A 14,277-nucleotide genomic window follows, 5' to 3' on the forward strand; every position below is an offset into this window, starting at 1 on the left:
TCCATCCCCATCGGCCCCGCCCATCCCCGCGTGGCCCCGCCCCGCCCCGAACGGGGCGGGGCGGGGCCACGCGGGGATGGGCGGGGCCAGGAGAGTGGTGGGCGTGGCCACGCTCTTCTCCCAGTGGTGCCGGCGGGATGGAGGATTTGGGAATTTTGGGAGTCGGGGAGGGGCAGATGTGGCATTTGCAAAAACTTGTCTGCTGCCCGGACGAGCCCGGCGTGCCCGTGCTTGTGGGGCTTTGATCACCTGGGAATTCATTTGTCTGCAGAAGGAGAGGAGGGTGTGGGTTGAAATTTAAATGCGGGCTCCTGCATGGGAGATGCAGGAGGGAGAAGGGTTGGGAGATGAGGGTGGAGAGGCAGGATTGTCCAGGGAAAATGGGGCTGCTCCATCCCTGGAAGTTGGGGAATGGTTGGACAGGGCTTGGAGCAGCCTGGGATAATGGAAGGTGTTCTTGCCATGGAATGGGATGAGCTTTAAGGTCCCTCACAGTCTGGGATCCTACAAAATTCCAGGAAAACTGGGGAAGATGCTGCGCTCATCCCTATCCCTCTGCCCAGAGTACGTCCCTATGGAGCATCCCTGCCCTGAGAGCACCAGGAAAACCTCTCGCTCCTCGCCCTTTTCCATGGTTTTGCCCGCTGTTGCTGTCCCTGGCACTGCCAGGCTGCCCCGGCTCCAGCCTGTCTCCAGAGCAGCTTTTATGGGAGAGGAGATGGGATCACCAGCCTGGCCGGCTCCTCTCGATTGCCATTCCAGCTGGGAGAGCAGGGATGCACAGGAGGACCTTGTCCTGCATTGTGCCCCAATGAAAAAAAAACAAAAAACCAAACAAAACCTTTAGGAAGACTGTAAGAAGGGAAGGAATTCCTGGTGCGATTCCCAGTTAAAAACACAGGAATCCGGGTTTCCCGAGTGTGGCCACCAGCCAGGGAAGCGTTGCCCTCTCGTGGGCTAAAGCAGCAGCAGCTTCCCACCATTCCCTCCTAACCGAGAGCTTAATTAGGCAGCGTTAATTAACTACCTGTGTGCCCACAGTGCAGCATTTGCCAGCGAGCAGCCCCTGACCCGAGCAGCAGCTCCTCGGCCTTCCCTGGAGCTCGGCAGGGATTGCCAGGAGCTTTGCTGGGGCTCCTGTCCCACCCTGGCCAGTTTGTCCCGGGGCACACACCGGGAGGGCACCCTGGCATTGAACTGGGCACGCACTGGGAGGGCACCCTGCCCATGGACTGGGCACACACTGGGAGGGCACCCTGGCATTGAACTGGGCACGCACTGGGAGGGCACCCTGCCCATGGACTGGGCACACACTGGGAGGGCACCCTGGCATTGAACTGGGCACGCACTGGGAGGGCACCCTGCCCATGGACTGGGCACGCACTGGGAGGGCACCTTGGCCATGGACTGGGCACGCACTGGGAGGGCACCCTGGCCATGGACTGGGCACACACTGGGAGGGCACCCTGGCATTGAACTGGGCACGCACTGGGAGGGCACCCTGCCCATGGACTGGGCACACACTGGGGGGACACCCTGCCCATGGACTGGGCACACACTGGGAGGGCACCCTGGCATTGAACTGGGCACGCACTGGGAGGGCACCCTGCCCATGAGCTGGGCACACACTGGGGGGACACCCTGCCCATGGACTGGGCACGCACTGGGAGGGCACCCTGCCCATGGACTGGGCACACACTGGGAGGGCACCCTGGCATTGAACTGGGCACACACTGGGAGGGCACCCTGCCCATGAGCTGGGCACACACTGGGAGGGCACCCTGGCCATGGACTGGGCACACACCGCTCGCACTGGGGCTTGGACTGTGCATACTGGGAGCACTGGGACATGCAGTGGACACGCTGGGAGGGCACACTGGTTTGAACTTTGTATTTTCTCTATTAAACATTTCTTTTCCTCTCCACCAGGGGCGGGATAAAGGCTCAGCTAGAGGGGATCTCTTGTTTTTCCTCCCTTTTGCTCCCTCTCAGACACTCACCCAGTGGATGTCCCACCTTAGTCTGAAGGCAGGACTGGGCTCCTCATATCCTGGTGATACAAGCACGGGTTTCCCTTTCTCCTACAAGCACAAATATTTATGTAAATGTTTATTATTGTTATTAGTGTGTGCTAGTAGCCTAGATCAGAGCACTCACTCTTAGATACCGGGAAGAAATTGTTCCCTATGAGGCACAGGATTCCCAGAGCAGCTGTTGCTACTCCTGGATCCCTGGAATGTCCAAGGCTGGGCTGGACAGGGCTGGGAGCAGCCTGGGACAGTGGGAGGTGTCCCTGCCATGGCACTGGATGGGCTTTGAGATCCCTCCCAACCCAAGGCAGTCTGAGGTGAGACACTGGGAGGGCCCTGGCGCAGTATCCAGGGCGGAATCCTGTCCCCACCAGCATTTATCTGCGTGAACTCTCGTTATTTCCTGCACAATGAGGTTCAGAGTTCAGCCAAGGGCTGCCTGCAGTGCTCAGCCCGGGAGGGTTTGCAGCAGCTCTGCTCTCAGGGTGCACTTTGGCCAGAGGAAGCAAAGCCAGATTTCTTCTGCCTGTTTGACAGGGCTGCTCCTTCCCACCCCGTGTCCCCTTCCAGGGAGGTGGGGGATTCACTGAATGAACCTGGGGAGCTTTCCCACATGGATCATGGAAATCTGATGCTGGGGAAAATGAGCCACACCGCTTCTAGTCCCAACAATCCTGGCAGGAGCAGGCAGAGCAGAAAAATCTTAATTCTTGGACAAACTCACCAAGATTATACCATGTTCCCCCTCAGAACCCCCTCAAAATCAGTGATTTTTCCCCTGGATCTGTGCAGAACAGGAATTTTGACTCAGTTTTCCCAGGATCTTTGCAGAATGGGTATTTTTGTTTGGTGGCTTGTATTTAACCAGAAATGCAGAGAAAAATGATCCTGAAATTATCTGGGAGCAGGCAGGGGCTCGCTCCTGGTTAGGGGCTGGGCAGGGTGGGGGTCACTGTCCTGCCTTTCAGGAAGGGGGTGCTCCCACAACCCTGGGCATGGAATCTGGAGTGGCAGTGGCAGGAAGGCACCTCCCAAGCCAAGCGGGCAGCTGTGCAGAGCCAGCAGCCAGGGAAGCTTTCCCGGAGCAGCAGAGTAATCGAATTGGGCGCGGGAGCAGCGGAGGGGCAGCAGACGGCGCGGGGCGATTGCCGGGGCAGCCATCCCTCACGGCTGCTCTCTGAGGGCCACAGCCCGTCCCCGTGAGCCTGGCCAGCAGCAGCTCCTGCTCTCCCATCTCCATCCCTGCCACGCCAACAGCTGCCGTTCCCTCCCTCCCTGCAGCGCCATGAGAAGGAGCGGGAGCCCAGGCTCCCCCGGCTCTTCCCACCCTTGTCCCAAAGAGCCAGCCCCCAGGAATATGGTCTGAACCCCCCCAATGTCGCAGACATTTTTTCACAGAAATCCTTTCTTTCAGATTTCTGCGTTTTCTTTAGGAAGCAAAGTCTCTAAAAAGAAAATGTAAACAATTGTTATCAGCTGCTGTAAAATGCAATAAGATGCACCTGTGATTGGTTCATGTTCCCATGTTTATAATTAAAGGCCAATCACAAGAGCAAGCTGGGGACAGAGTCCCTAGACACAACTTTGTTATATTTTCTTTCTTTCTATTCTTAGCGTAGCTAGCAGCCTCTGCAACTTCTCTCTTTATTTCTATTTAGTATAATTATAATGTATTATATATCATATATCAATAAATCCAACCTTCTAATCAAGAAACAAGATTCTCGTCCATCTCTCACCCCCAGCGACCCATTCAGACCGCTGTAATACCCCAATGCTTATTTTCCTTTATTATTTATCATGTGTCCCTTCCACAAAGGAATCCCTTAAATCCCCATCCCGGGGCTGCTGGACCCAGCCTTCCCTGGAAAAGGCTGTCCAAAAGGAGCACGTGGGATAAACTGTCCCATTTTGGGTGTCCATGCTGGACACCCCCAAGAAGAGCCTTGCTAAGGCTGTTTGGAGCAATCATTAATGAAACAAAAATTATTGAACAACAAATGTCCTCGTGTTCCACACAGCAAACACCAGCCACCCTGCAGCATCCTCTTTCTTGGACGTAAAGACTTATTTTTCCACTAAAAATTAATGAAATGAATCAATGTCTGGAATTACGCCTGTGGGAATGAGTAATTTCTTACATTTCATACAAATATTTCCCATTTTTCAGCCCTATTCTGGCTCATCTTTCCAGATAATCACAAAACCAGCCACTCTCCCCTAGTTCCAGCTTGGCCAGCTGGTAAAGCATCTGACAGCAGAAATAGCTACAACAATCTGAGCATGAACATTCCCTTATTTATTAATTTTCTTCCCTATTTTTGGGCTTCATGTTGTCGAAATCAGGACCGCCCAGGGACAGAGCAGTGTGCTGCAGCTCAGGTGTGCTGTTCCTCGGGGGCACAAGGAGAACATCCCATTGTTCCCTCAGCTCCACATCAATCCCAGCAGGTCCATATGGACCGGGCGTGGGTGCAGGCTGGGATCTGCTCCATCCCTGCTCCAGGGATGCTCCAAGCAGTCAGGAGGATGTGGGCAGCAGGATGTGGGCAGCCAGCTCTGGCAGAAGAAGCCTTTTCCTCACTCCCAATCCAGATGAGACCTTGGTCTTGATCCAAGGACTCCATGTGATGGATGGGTTTTTCCCTCCAAGGAGGGATTTTCACTGCCTGGGTGCGAGCTGCTCATCCTTCACCCACGGGCAGCCTGAGGCAGATGATGGGATGCAGGGGTTGGAGGAAAACATGTAGGAACAAAGGAGAACCACAACGTAGGAGAGAAGAGTTTTCATATCTCCATCCTTAGGTATTTTTAGTCTGAAAGGCACAAATGCATCACTGAGCTGTGAAAGGAAAGCTCCCTGCTGCTCTCCATGCCAGGGGCTTCAGAGCAGTGCTCTGCCTGCTTTGGAGGAGGTACCTGTGGGCACCTATATCCAGGTGGAGGAGAACCACATCCCTTTAGCTGGAGGAGCCATCGCTGGCAGGGACACCTTCCCCTATCCCAGGCTGCTCCAAGCCCCGTCCATCCTGGCCTTGGACACTGCCAAGGATCCAGGGACAGCCACAGCTTCTCTGGGCATCCTGTGGCAGGGTCTCACCACCCTCAGAGAGAAGAATTTCCTTCCCAATATCCAATCTCAACCTGCTCTTCTTCAGTTTAAGTCCAATCCCCCCTGTGAAAAGCCCCTCTCGCAGCAGACCAGCTGCATCTGCCCTGTGCTCAGGGCTTGGAGCCAGTTCTCAACACAGGCTGCCAAGAGGAGATGGGCTCTGCTGGGACCCCATGCCCCCTTTCCCACCCAGATAGGAGCTGAGGGCAATGGGAGGAGCAGTTGGGATGGTTGGGTTGGAAGACTCTGGATCTGTGCTAATCCAGGAAAACACAATCATCCCTTTCCCTCTCACGTTCAGACCTGCTGGAAGTGTGATGAGGACAAAGAGCAGCAGATGGGATGGAGGCAGCCACCCAAGCCAGACCCCGTCCCAGTGCCCAGCTGTGCCAGGGAGGTTCGGCTCCACCACCACGGGACTGAACAAACCCAGCTGAGCCACGGCAGGGCTGGGCTCCCCTCCTTCCTCCATCCTTTTTGCATTGTTAAATCTACTCCCATCCAACAGGATTTTATGTCATTGTTTTTCCCCAAAGTGGGAAAAAGGAAACAATTAGGGGTGGCAGGTCTAGCCTGGCATGCAGCAGCACCATTAAGCAGGAGGCTGTCGTTGGTCTGGAGCCTCTTTAGCATTTTCATTAGCTTCCAAAGCTTTTGATGTCCCTTATTTACGGCACAGACACTGCAGAGGAGGCAGGCGATGATTAAGACGAGCTTTTACTCTTCTGGAGTGCGCCGGGCACCTCGTGGCTACGGACCCTGCATATAAAGCAATATTGCTTATTATTCCGAGCTGTTTGTTCCATTAATCATGAGCCTGCTTTGCTCTGGGAAGAGGAATTGGAATACAGCAGTATTCTGTCTGCTTGTTTTTAAAATACATGTGTGGGTGGACACTCCAGCTACTGCTCACATTTTTCTCTCGCAAGAAGAGCTGTTCGTGATTCTCCTCCCCAGTGTTTTCTCCTGACACTGATTTTGGTCGTCGAACTCGGGAAGGGAACTGCCGCAGGCCTGTCAATGAGTGTTGTATGGAAATAAGGAGTACTGACTGAGAGATGCTTGAAATTCAGCATCCCAGAGAGGAAAAGGATTTCTTCATGGAAAGGGTGGACATTGGAATGGGCTGCCCAGGGAGGTGGTGGAGTCCCCATCCAAGGAAGGGGACACTCAGTGCCCTGGGCTGGGTGGCAAGGGGGGAATTGGACACAGATTGGACTTCATGGTCTTGGAGGGCTTTTCCAACCTCAATGATTCCATGATTTTGTGGTTCAGGTCAAAGTCACTCACTGCCCTCACAGTCCCAGCCTTCACCAGGAGCAGCACCAGGCAGCAGCAGGTCTGGGGGTTCCTTCAGGATATCCCAGAGGGAATTTTCAGAGTGTTCAACTCGTGATCCTGAGAAGACACTATGGAGGCATTAAAAGCAACTCAACAAGTTGTGTCAGCATCTTCTGTGACCTTGTCTCACCACATCTGACCTCATGAAGAGCCTTCCAGAAAACCAGAGAGTTCTACGGTAGAACAAAATGAAGAAGGGAATAAAAAAACCAGCTTGAGAATTATTAGTGAGTTCCCATCCAGCTCTCTAGGCACAGACAATGTGTCAGGGCATGTCTCCAAGCTGAAAGGTTTACAGGACACATAAACAGCTCCATAAAACAAACGTTGTCACCAGCTCCTGGAAAAGCACTGCTGGAAACAGCAGGTAAGGCCAGAGCAGCTCCATCAGACAGCAGAGCTGCTCCTTCATTGCTGACAGATGGCTTCACCTGAATGTCCTTCATCAAAAAATCAACTGGAAAACTACAGGTCTGTTGCTTTTCTAACCTGCACTTATTCAATCCTTCCAATCCAATATATACTCTCACTCCAAAACACAGCATCTGCTCCAAGGAAATGAATTTCCCTTCCTATAAGAACGATAGATTGCACACACGCAAGCCAGGTTAGTTCAGTTCATATGGAAACGGCCAATTACGTAATTTATTTATTAATACAGTTTTAATTTACAGTACAGTTGAGCTGCACACCCAAGACATAGCTTATTTACAGAGCATGCCAGGCAGACACAGCAGGTGTCCCTTGTTCCCCAGCTGGTTTGGGTTTCTAAACTGGGACACCCCCAGGAGCACCCCAGCATCTCCATTGCCACACAGTCTTGGTCTCATGGCAACCAAGGGAAGCTTGGAATCATGGAGTTGTTTAGGTTGGAAAAGTCCACTTAGACAATCCAGTAGAATCATTTCTCCAGCACTGCCAAGGCCAGCACTGCCCTGTGTCCCCAAGTGCCACATCCACAGGGATTTTAAATCCCTCCAGGGATGGGGACTCCTGGGCAGCTGTGCCAGGGCTGGGCAGCCCTTCCAGGAAGGAATATTCCCAATATCCACCCTGAGCTGCCCATGCCCAGCCTGGGGCTGTTCCCTCTGCTCCTGCCCCTGTCCCCTCCTGTCAGGAGCTGTGCAGAGCCACAAGGGCCCCTGAGCCTCCTTTGCTCCAGGCTGAGCCCCTGCCCAGCTCCTCAGGGATTCTGCAGCCCCTGCCCAGCTCCTCAGGGATTCTCCCGGGTGCAGGAATGCCTGAGCCCGCTTTGTTCCGATGGATTGTTGCTCTGACAGATCCCAGCCCTCAGAGACCTCCGCACCCCGCACAGGGAACACACAGCAGTGCTAATGACACATTCCAGAACATCCTGGCTGTGTGAGTAATTGCAGATCCTTTGCACAGGCATCTCCATGAAGGCAGTGGGAGTTGTAGAGACATTATTAGGTCTCCTGACATTTTAAAAAGGCTTAGACAGAAAACTTCTTCGAGGGGTTTCAAAGGCTGCGATGGAACTGAAATAGTTTTTGTAATAACAACCAAACAACCCACGAGGAGCTTTGTGTAACTGCTTGGACGTGAGAGAACAGAAAGAGAAAATCCATGCACAAAGCCAGAGAGGAGAAAGGAATAGTTATGTCCAAGCAAAGCCATCAGGGCTGCTCCCACAGCCCCCTGGCCACCCCAGGAGAGGTCACACACAGGGGTGACACCAGCCAGCACCACAGGTCCAGTACTGGGAGCTTGGGGGTCCCTTCTCCAATAAGGAAAATCAGGAGCAGAGCCTTTGGGCTGACTTTGGCAAGTGAGCATTACCTTTTGGACAGCTCCACACCCTCCTGCAGAAGATGGGTTTCTGAAATCATAAGTCATATGTTTTTCTGCTGAGTCAAATGGTGTAAGGGCTCCAGATGAAAGTGGGGCAATCTTCCCTGGCACACATGGAGCCATCTGACCCCATGAGTGTGTAGGGACAGCCTCAGGAGACTGGAAAAGCTGCTCGGGGACAGCACAGGGGACAAGGGAGCGTCAGCTGCCAAGAGTTGTTAAAATCTCATATATTTACATGGATACAAATGTCATGGGTTTGTGTATTAGCCTGCAACATGAGAAAAGATGTCTGGAAGACCATTCTATAGCACCTTCCATTGAAACCCAGACTGGTTTGGGTTGGGAGGGACCTCAAAGCCCATCCCATTCCACCCCTGCCAAGGGACACCTTCCACTGTCCCAGGGTGCTCCCAGCCCTGTCCAGCCTGGCCTTGGGCACTGCCAGGGATCCAGGGGCAGCCACAGCTGCTCTGAGGGAATTTCTGTGCCAGAGCCTCCCCACCCTTACAGGGAGGAATTAATTCCCAATATCCCATCCACCCCTGCCCTCTGGCAGTGGAAGCCATTCCCCCTTCTCCTGGCCCTCCAGGCCCCCATGTTTCTCACAGGCTCCCCTCAGGTCATTCTCGACACGAATACTTTCACAGAGAGAGCCTGAAAGCCTCCAGCACCTCCTGTTCCATATCGTGTTCACCTTCAGCAATGAAATCACTTGACTGAAAAAGTCCTATAAAAAGTAGCAATTCCTCTCCTCCCGTGTCTCATGTGTCAGGACCACGTTGTTGCTGTGTAAAAATCAAACCTACGGTGTGACACTGAGGCCTTGCAGTCTGCTGCTTGGGCTGAAACACACCCAAAATAGGAGACAGAATCATGGAATTATTGAGCTTTGAAAAGCCCTCTAAGACCATGGAGTTTGACTGTTCCCCAGCACTGACCCACATCCCCAAAGCTTTTAAATCCCTCCAGTCCCTCCATTCACATGAAGTGTCTGCCAAAAGTTCTCATCAGAGAGGGGTTTGCTTCCAGGTGGGGCTGCTCCTTCCCCAGGCAGTGTTGTCTGAACTGACTCATCCCAGGTCTCAACTAAACCCTGGGAAACTTGGATGGAGGGGGGAAAATATCTGATAGAATTGCAGGAGGGCTGGGAAAAGGAGCTTCAGACAGCACAACCAGGGTGATGGCTGGGCAAGGAGAAGATAACCAGCTTCTACATCAATGGGCACTCAGAACCTCCCAGTTACCTTCACCAGGAGGCAGCTCCTGCTCAAGGACACCAAGGATCCCTCCTGGACTGGGAGGGAGAGCACGTGGAAAATCCTGCCTCAGTGAACAGAGGAAGTTGGGAATGCAAAAGCAAAGCAGGAATGAAAGCCTGATTTTATACAGCTGTAATCACTCCCAGAACTGCACAAGTCCCGGGAATTGCACAGCACACAGGAAAACTTCGCTTCTGCCATGCAGAACTGCAGCTTGGGTGGGCAAGCCAGTGTGTCAATCAAAAATTTAGGCACGCAGAGCCACACACATGTTCGTTTTTAGAGCAAATGCCTCACTTCGTTAGAGATTTGCTCTGGTCAACAGATTCCTGAAAACAATTTAACTCTACACATTATAGATTATTTCCTCTGAGTTAACAGGCTGGAGATATTTAAAAACTGGCATGAATAGAGAGGTTTGTTCTGAGAGACGTTTTTTTCCTCTGGAAAACTTCTTACATTAAAAACTTCTAGCCATAGGTAATTGCTAACATGGAACATTTATTGGTTTAAAAAAATAAACATGCAGAAGCCATCCTCCTTAAAAACAACACATACAATTACCCAGCGGGGATTTTAGAGGAAAGCAACAACCCTGCAAGGCGTGAATTCCTCCAAAATCTCCAGCAGAAATGTATTTTCTGTGGGAGTCCACGCTCCAGCTGTGCCGTGCAGCGAGTCCAGCCAAAGGCAATCACATTACAGAGCATTTGCCTTGCAGTTTATCTTTCTTTTTCTGCTGTTTGGATTTCTTTCCATCCACCTGGAGACTGATAGTTCTCCTCTGCTCCAGATTCAAGAGCTCCTGGAAGAGCTCCTGCACGTTGTAGTTCATTTTGGCTGACGTCTCCATGAAGGCACACTTCCACTTGCTGGCCAGCGCCTGCCCCTCGCTGGCATCCAGCTCCCTCTGCGCGTCGTCACTTTTGTTCCCCACCAACATTATCGGGATTTTCTGGATGTCGCCTTTGATCTGGCAGATCTCATCGAAGATGGGGTGAAGATCTTCCATGGATTGCCTGCTGGTGACGGAGTACACCAAGATGAAGGCATGCCCTTTGGATATGGAGAGCCGCTGCATGGCAGGGAACTGATGGCTGCCCGTGGTGTCCGTGATCTGCAGGGTGCAGATGCTCTTGTCACAGCTGATCACCTGCCGGTACGTGTCCTCGATGGTGGGGATGTAGGTTTCCCTGAAAGTGCCTCTCACAAAGCGCAGGACCAGGGAGCTCTTGCCGACCCCCGCTGCTCCGAACACCACCACCCTGTAATCATTGCTCTGCTCAGGCATGTTCGCTGCGCCGAGACGTGAGGGGAGGTTTTCACACAAAAAGCCCGAGTTCCACCAAGTATACACACCCCTATGCAGAGGTGGGCTGCGGAGAGGGAGAGGGAAAGGGTGCGTTATTGAAATCAGCAATTAATAAATCACTCCCATCCTTTTGCCGTGAAATAAACCACGGTTCCTCCCCACCCCAGCCATGCAGCCCATGCACGTTTAACGCTACGAGACGAGAATAAGAATTCACCTGCAGCCATCAGCTCCACCGAGCAGCGAAAAGGGGCTGAAACCGCCTGGCAGCCGCGGGGAAGAGGTGTTCCGGCTGCAGGGAACCCGTGCTCAGCCCCGGGAAAGCCGCGCTCAGCCCCCGGGAAGGCGTGTTCCAGCCCCCGGGAAGCGGCACCACCCTCGCCCGGAGCCGCGGCAGGGGAGGGGAGGCTCCGAGCCTTCGTAAACCCAGCCTTCCACTCAGCCGCCCCGTGAAAATAAATAAATAATCAACCAACACGACCGCCTGAATTAAAGCCGCTGCAGCCGAGCTCTGCTGCTCCATCCCTCACTCCGCTGCTCCATCCCTCACTCACGCACAAAGGCGAGTCTCGCCCTCCCTCAGCCCCCCGCACCGCAGACCCCCAGGAACTGCCGGGCTCTGCCGTCTTCCATCCACCCTGCGCATCTCCCAGCTTAAATGTAGGGCTGATTTAATTTAAAAACTTCAAATCCGGGTCTGATTTTCGTCCCCATTGGCATTAAGCGGGGCAGGGATGCCCTGAGCAGTTTCTCAGCCCTCCCCGGGTAAACCACCGAGCTCTGAGGCCATGGCCAGCAAGGTCCACTCAGGACCTTCTCCGTGTATTCCCTTCCAACTCAGGATATTCTGTGATTCCACTGTTTGGTTTGTCTCCCTCACATCGCCGGATGAAATAAGAGTAGCTGTGTGTCACAATCGCAAGCCGTGTTTCTCTTCGTTTATTAGGTATTTCCTCCAACGCAGTCTCTCCAAACGCCCTCATGCGGGGACACCGGAGCTCGCACCACCCCGGTGCCTGACAGGGGCAGACGGCCGTGTGTCCGCACTGTTCCACCTCCGGCACGGCCGGGGAGGAGAGCTACCCCCGGCTCTTCTCGGCCGCCGCCCCGGGCTCGGCTCTCCCCTCACGGCCCCTTCCTGCCTGTGGGGTCCTGCCACGGGCTCGGCTCTGCCCTCACGGCCCCTTCCCGCCTGTGGGGTCCCGTCTCGGGCTCAGCTCTCCCCTCACGGTCCCTTCCCGCCCTGGGCTCAGCTCTGCCCTCACGGCCCCTTCCAGCCCCGGTCCCGGCTCTCCCCTCACGGTCCCTTCCCGCCCCGGGCTCGGCTCTGCCCTCACGGCCCCTTCCCGCCCCTTCCCGCCCGCGCGTTCCCGCCCAGGCACTGCCCGCCCTCACGCCCCAAAATGGCCGTCGGCCTCTGAGGGGATCGGTCCGAAGTCAATGCATTTTTATGAAGTGTTTCTGTTTGTGGGTCACCTACGTTGCAAAATGTGGGATATGTAAAATTTTCTTAAGAAATTATGGTTTTTTGGTGTTTGATCTTTGCATACTTGCAAGCCTAGTCGACAAAAAGTGAGATTGAATCTGTGAAACAGCAGCCAACAAGCTCTAAGTGATGGCCATGTATTAAAAAAATAACTGAATTGTTGGTAGAGTTGTTATGGTTAGGGCTGGACACGTTTCTCTGCTCTCAGACGTGGGGGAGTTGAACAAAGCTTGGGAAGAAGGATGAACCATTGATAGTGGGCACAGGGAATGCAGGATTTATGGACCACAAGGACATCTGGCAGAACTCCCAAGATGAGGAAGAAATTAATAAAAACAACTCAGTAACTGTGCTGAAATCAGCACTTGTGGAGGAAAACTTCCCAGTCCTTCCCCAAGCTCATTCTTCTCAAACCATTTGTGGTTTTCCGGGTTATCATTTCTTATTTCTCTGATCCTTGTTGCATTCCTAACGCTGTGGTATTCTCTTATTATAAATCCACTTCTATCAGCCTTGTTATGCTTCTATCCCAGAACAACAAAAAGTAGATCTATTTCATAATGCTGTGGAGTTTTTTTGTCTGACACAAAAGAAAACCTCAGAGGAGTTTCAGTCTTGACATGAGGCCGAAATACCTGGGATAGAACTTGGACCAAATCCATCCCCATGCAAGGGGAACTAACCTGAGACCTTAAAAAAGAAATGGCCTCTCTAAAGCCAGGTGCTCATTTGTACTGAGATGCTTTGAAAGGTACTGTCTGAATTAATTATGATAATAATGAAAATAGGAGAATAAAGCAGAACTGTGAAAGTCCACTAATCAACATTAGTGGGGGTCAGGGATCATCCTTCACCTTCCTTTTGCTGTAAAAAATTCCTGTTCATCTTACATTTGCTTTTACGGTTCCTGTCTCTCCAGGCAGGATGACTTGCCCGTGGCAAGGCTCAACCTGCAAGCCATTCACTTTGCCTGAATCCCATCATTATTGGGGATTTTCAGAGCAGATTTGCAAACTGTCATTTCTGGAGTTTATGGGGTGTTTCTAAACCTTCATTTCTGGTGTTTATGAGGTATTTATTAGCCACAATGAAATGCTGGCTAGAAATGAGTAGCTAATTCGCTCTCTGTGCTAGCCACTTTTGCTCAGTTATCCCATTTTCCAAGCTTTCCAATGGTTCTTTCTAAGAGGTGTTTTATTTAAACCTCCAGATCTAAAGCCTGAAGCTGGGATTGATTTCCTATAATAGGCTGTGACAAGGGAAGAACTCTGAGAGCTCTTGCACAGTGTGGTGTCAGGTGCTAAGTGGGAAGCAGACCCGTGACACGTCCATGTGCCCACCACAGATCAAAACCTTCCAGAAATAAATCTGTCGCTGCTCATTGCTTATTTTACCCCAAAACGTGCTCTGACGCTGTCCCGTTGTCAAGAGCAGGTGACTGTCATTATAGCCAGAACTGGAGCTCCTCTCCTGCAGCTCCATCTCCTGCTGTCTGTCCCCAGCAGTGCACCCCATCCTTCACCGCCATCCTGACAAAATCCCAGAAACAGCTTTGGGCTGCAGGGTTTGGGCTGGGTCAGGGGACGCCTTTCAGTGTGCCACAACATACAAATTATTTGGGGCTGCTGGAAGTGGGTTTAAACCCCGGCAGCTGCCTCTGCTCAGTGCTGGCAGGCTCAGGTGGCTTTTCCCATCCCTGCCTGTTCTCATTGTGTCCCTGCACAGCCACCGGACACACCAAGCTCCCGGACAGCCCGGACCCCGAGCAGCACCGTGCAGGCAGTTGTGGCTCTCTGACATGCCCAAATTCCCGCATTTCACTGCCGAGGGATCGCTCAGTCCAGCCGGAGCTGGGGTCTGGTGGCAGCAGGTGGCAGCAGAGCCCTGCCACGGGGGTGGCGGTGCTACAGGCACTGAAATCG

At 52.8% G+C, this 14,277-nt stretch overlaps 1 protein-coding gene across 1 annotated transcript; it reads right to left on the reverse strand.

Moving 5' to 3' along the window:
• Positions 1–10,038: 10,038 nt before the first annotated feature.
• Positions 10,039–11,250, reverse strand: DIRAS3 (DIRAS family GTPase 3). The gene is made up of 2 exons (XM_054294545.1): positions 11,087–11,250; positions 10,039–10,933 (listed from the first exon to the last, which is right to left on the reverse strand). Exon 2 carries the CDS (start codon positions 10,846–10,848, stop codon positions 10,252–10,254), a length of 597 nt encoding a protein of 198 aa, XP_054150520.1. The 5' UTR covers positions 10,849–10,933; positions 11,087–11,250; the 3' UTR covers positions 10,039–10,251.
• Between the last annotated feature and the right edge of the window lie 3,027 nt (positions 11,251–14,277).

The sequence above is a fragment of the Melozone crissalis genome, unplaced genomic scaffold (assembly GCF_028551555.1).
Source record: "Melozone crissalis strain CALT ecotype California unplaced genomic scaffold, PUWL_Pcris_2 ptg000254l_1, whole genome shotgun sequence".
Classification (NCBI taxonomy): domain Eukaryota; kingdom Metazoa; phylum Chordata; class Aves; order Passeriformes; family Passerellidae; genus Melozone; species Melozone crissalis.

Excerpts from the sequence above, each read along its gene's own strand:
- DIRAS3 (XM_054294545.1), bottom strand. The coding sequence starts at position 10,848 with ATGCCTGAGCAGAGCAATGATTACAGGGTGGTGGTGTTCGGAGCAGCG.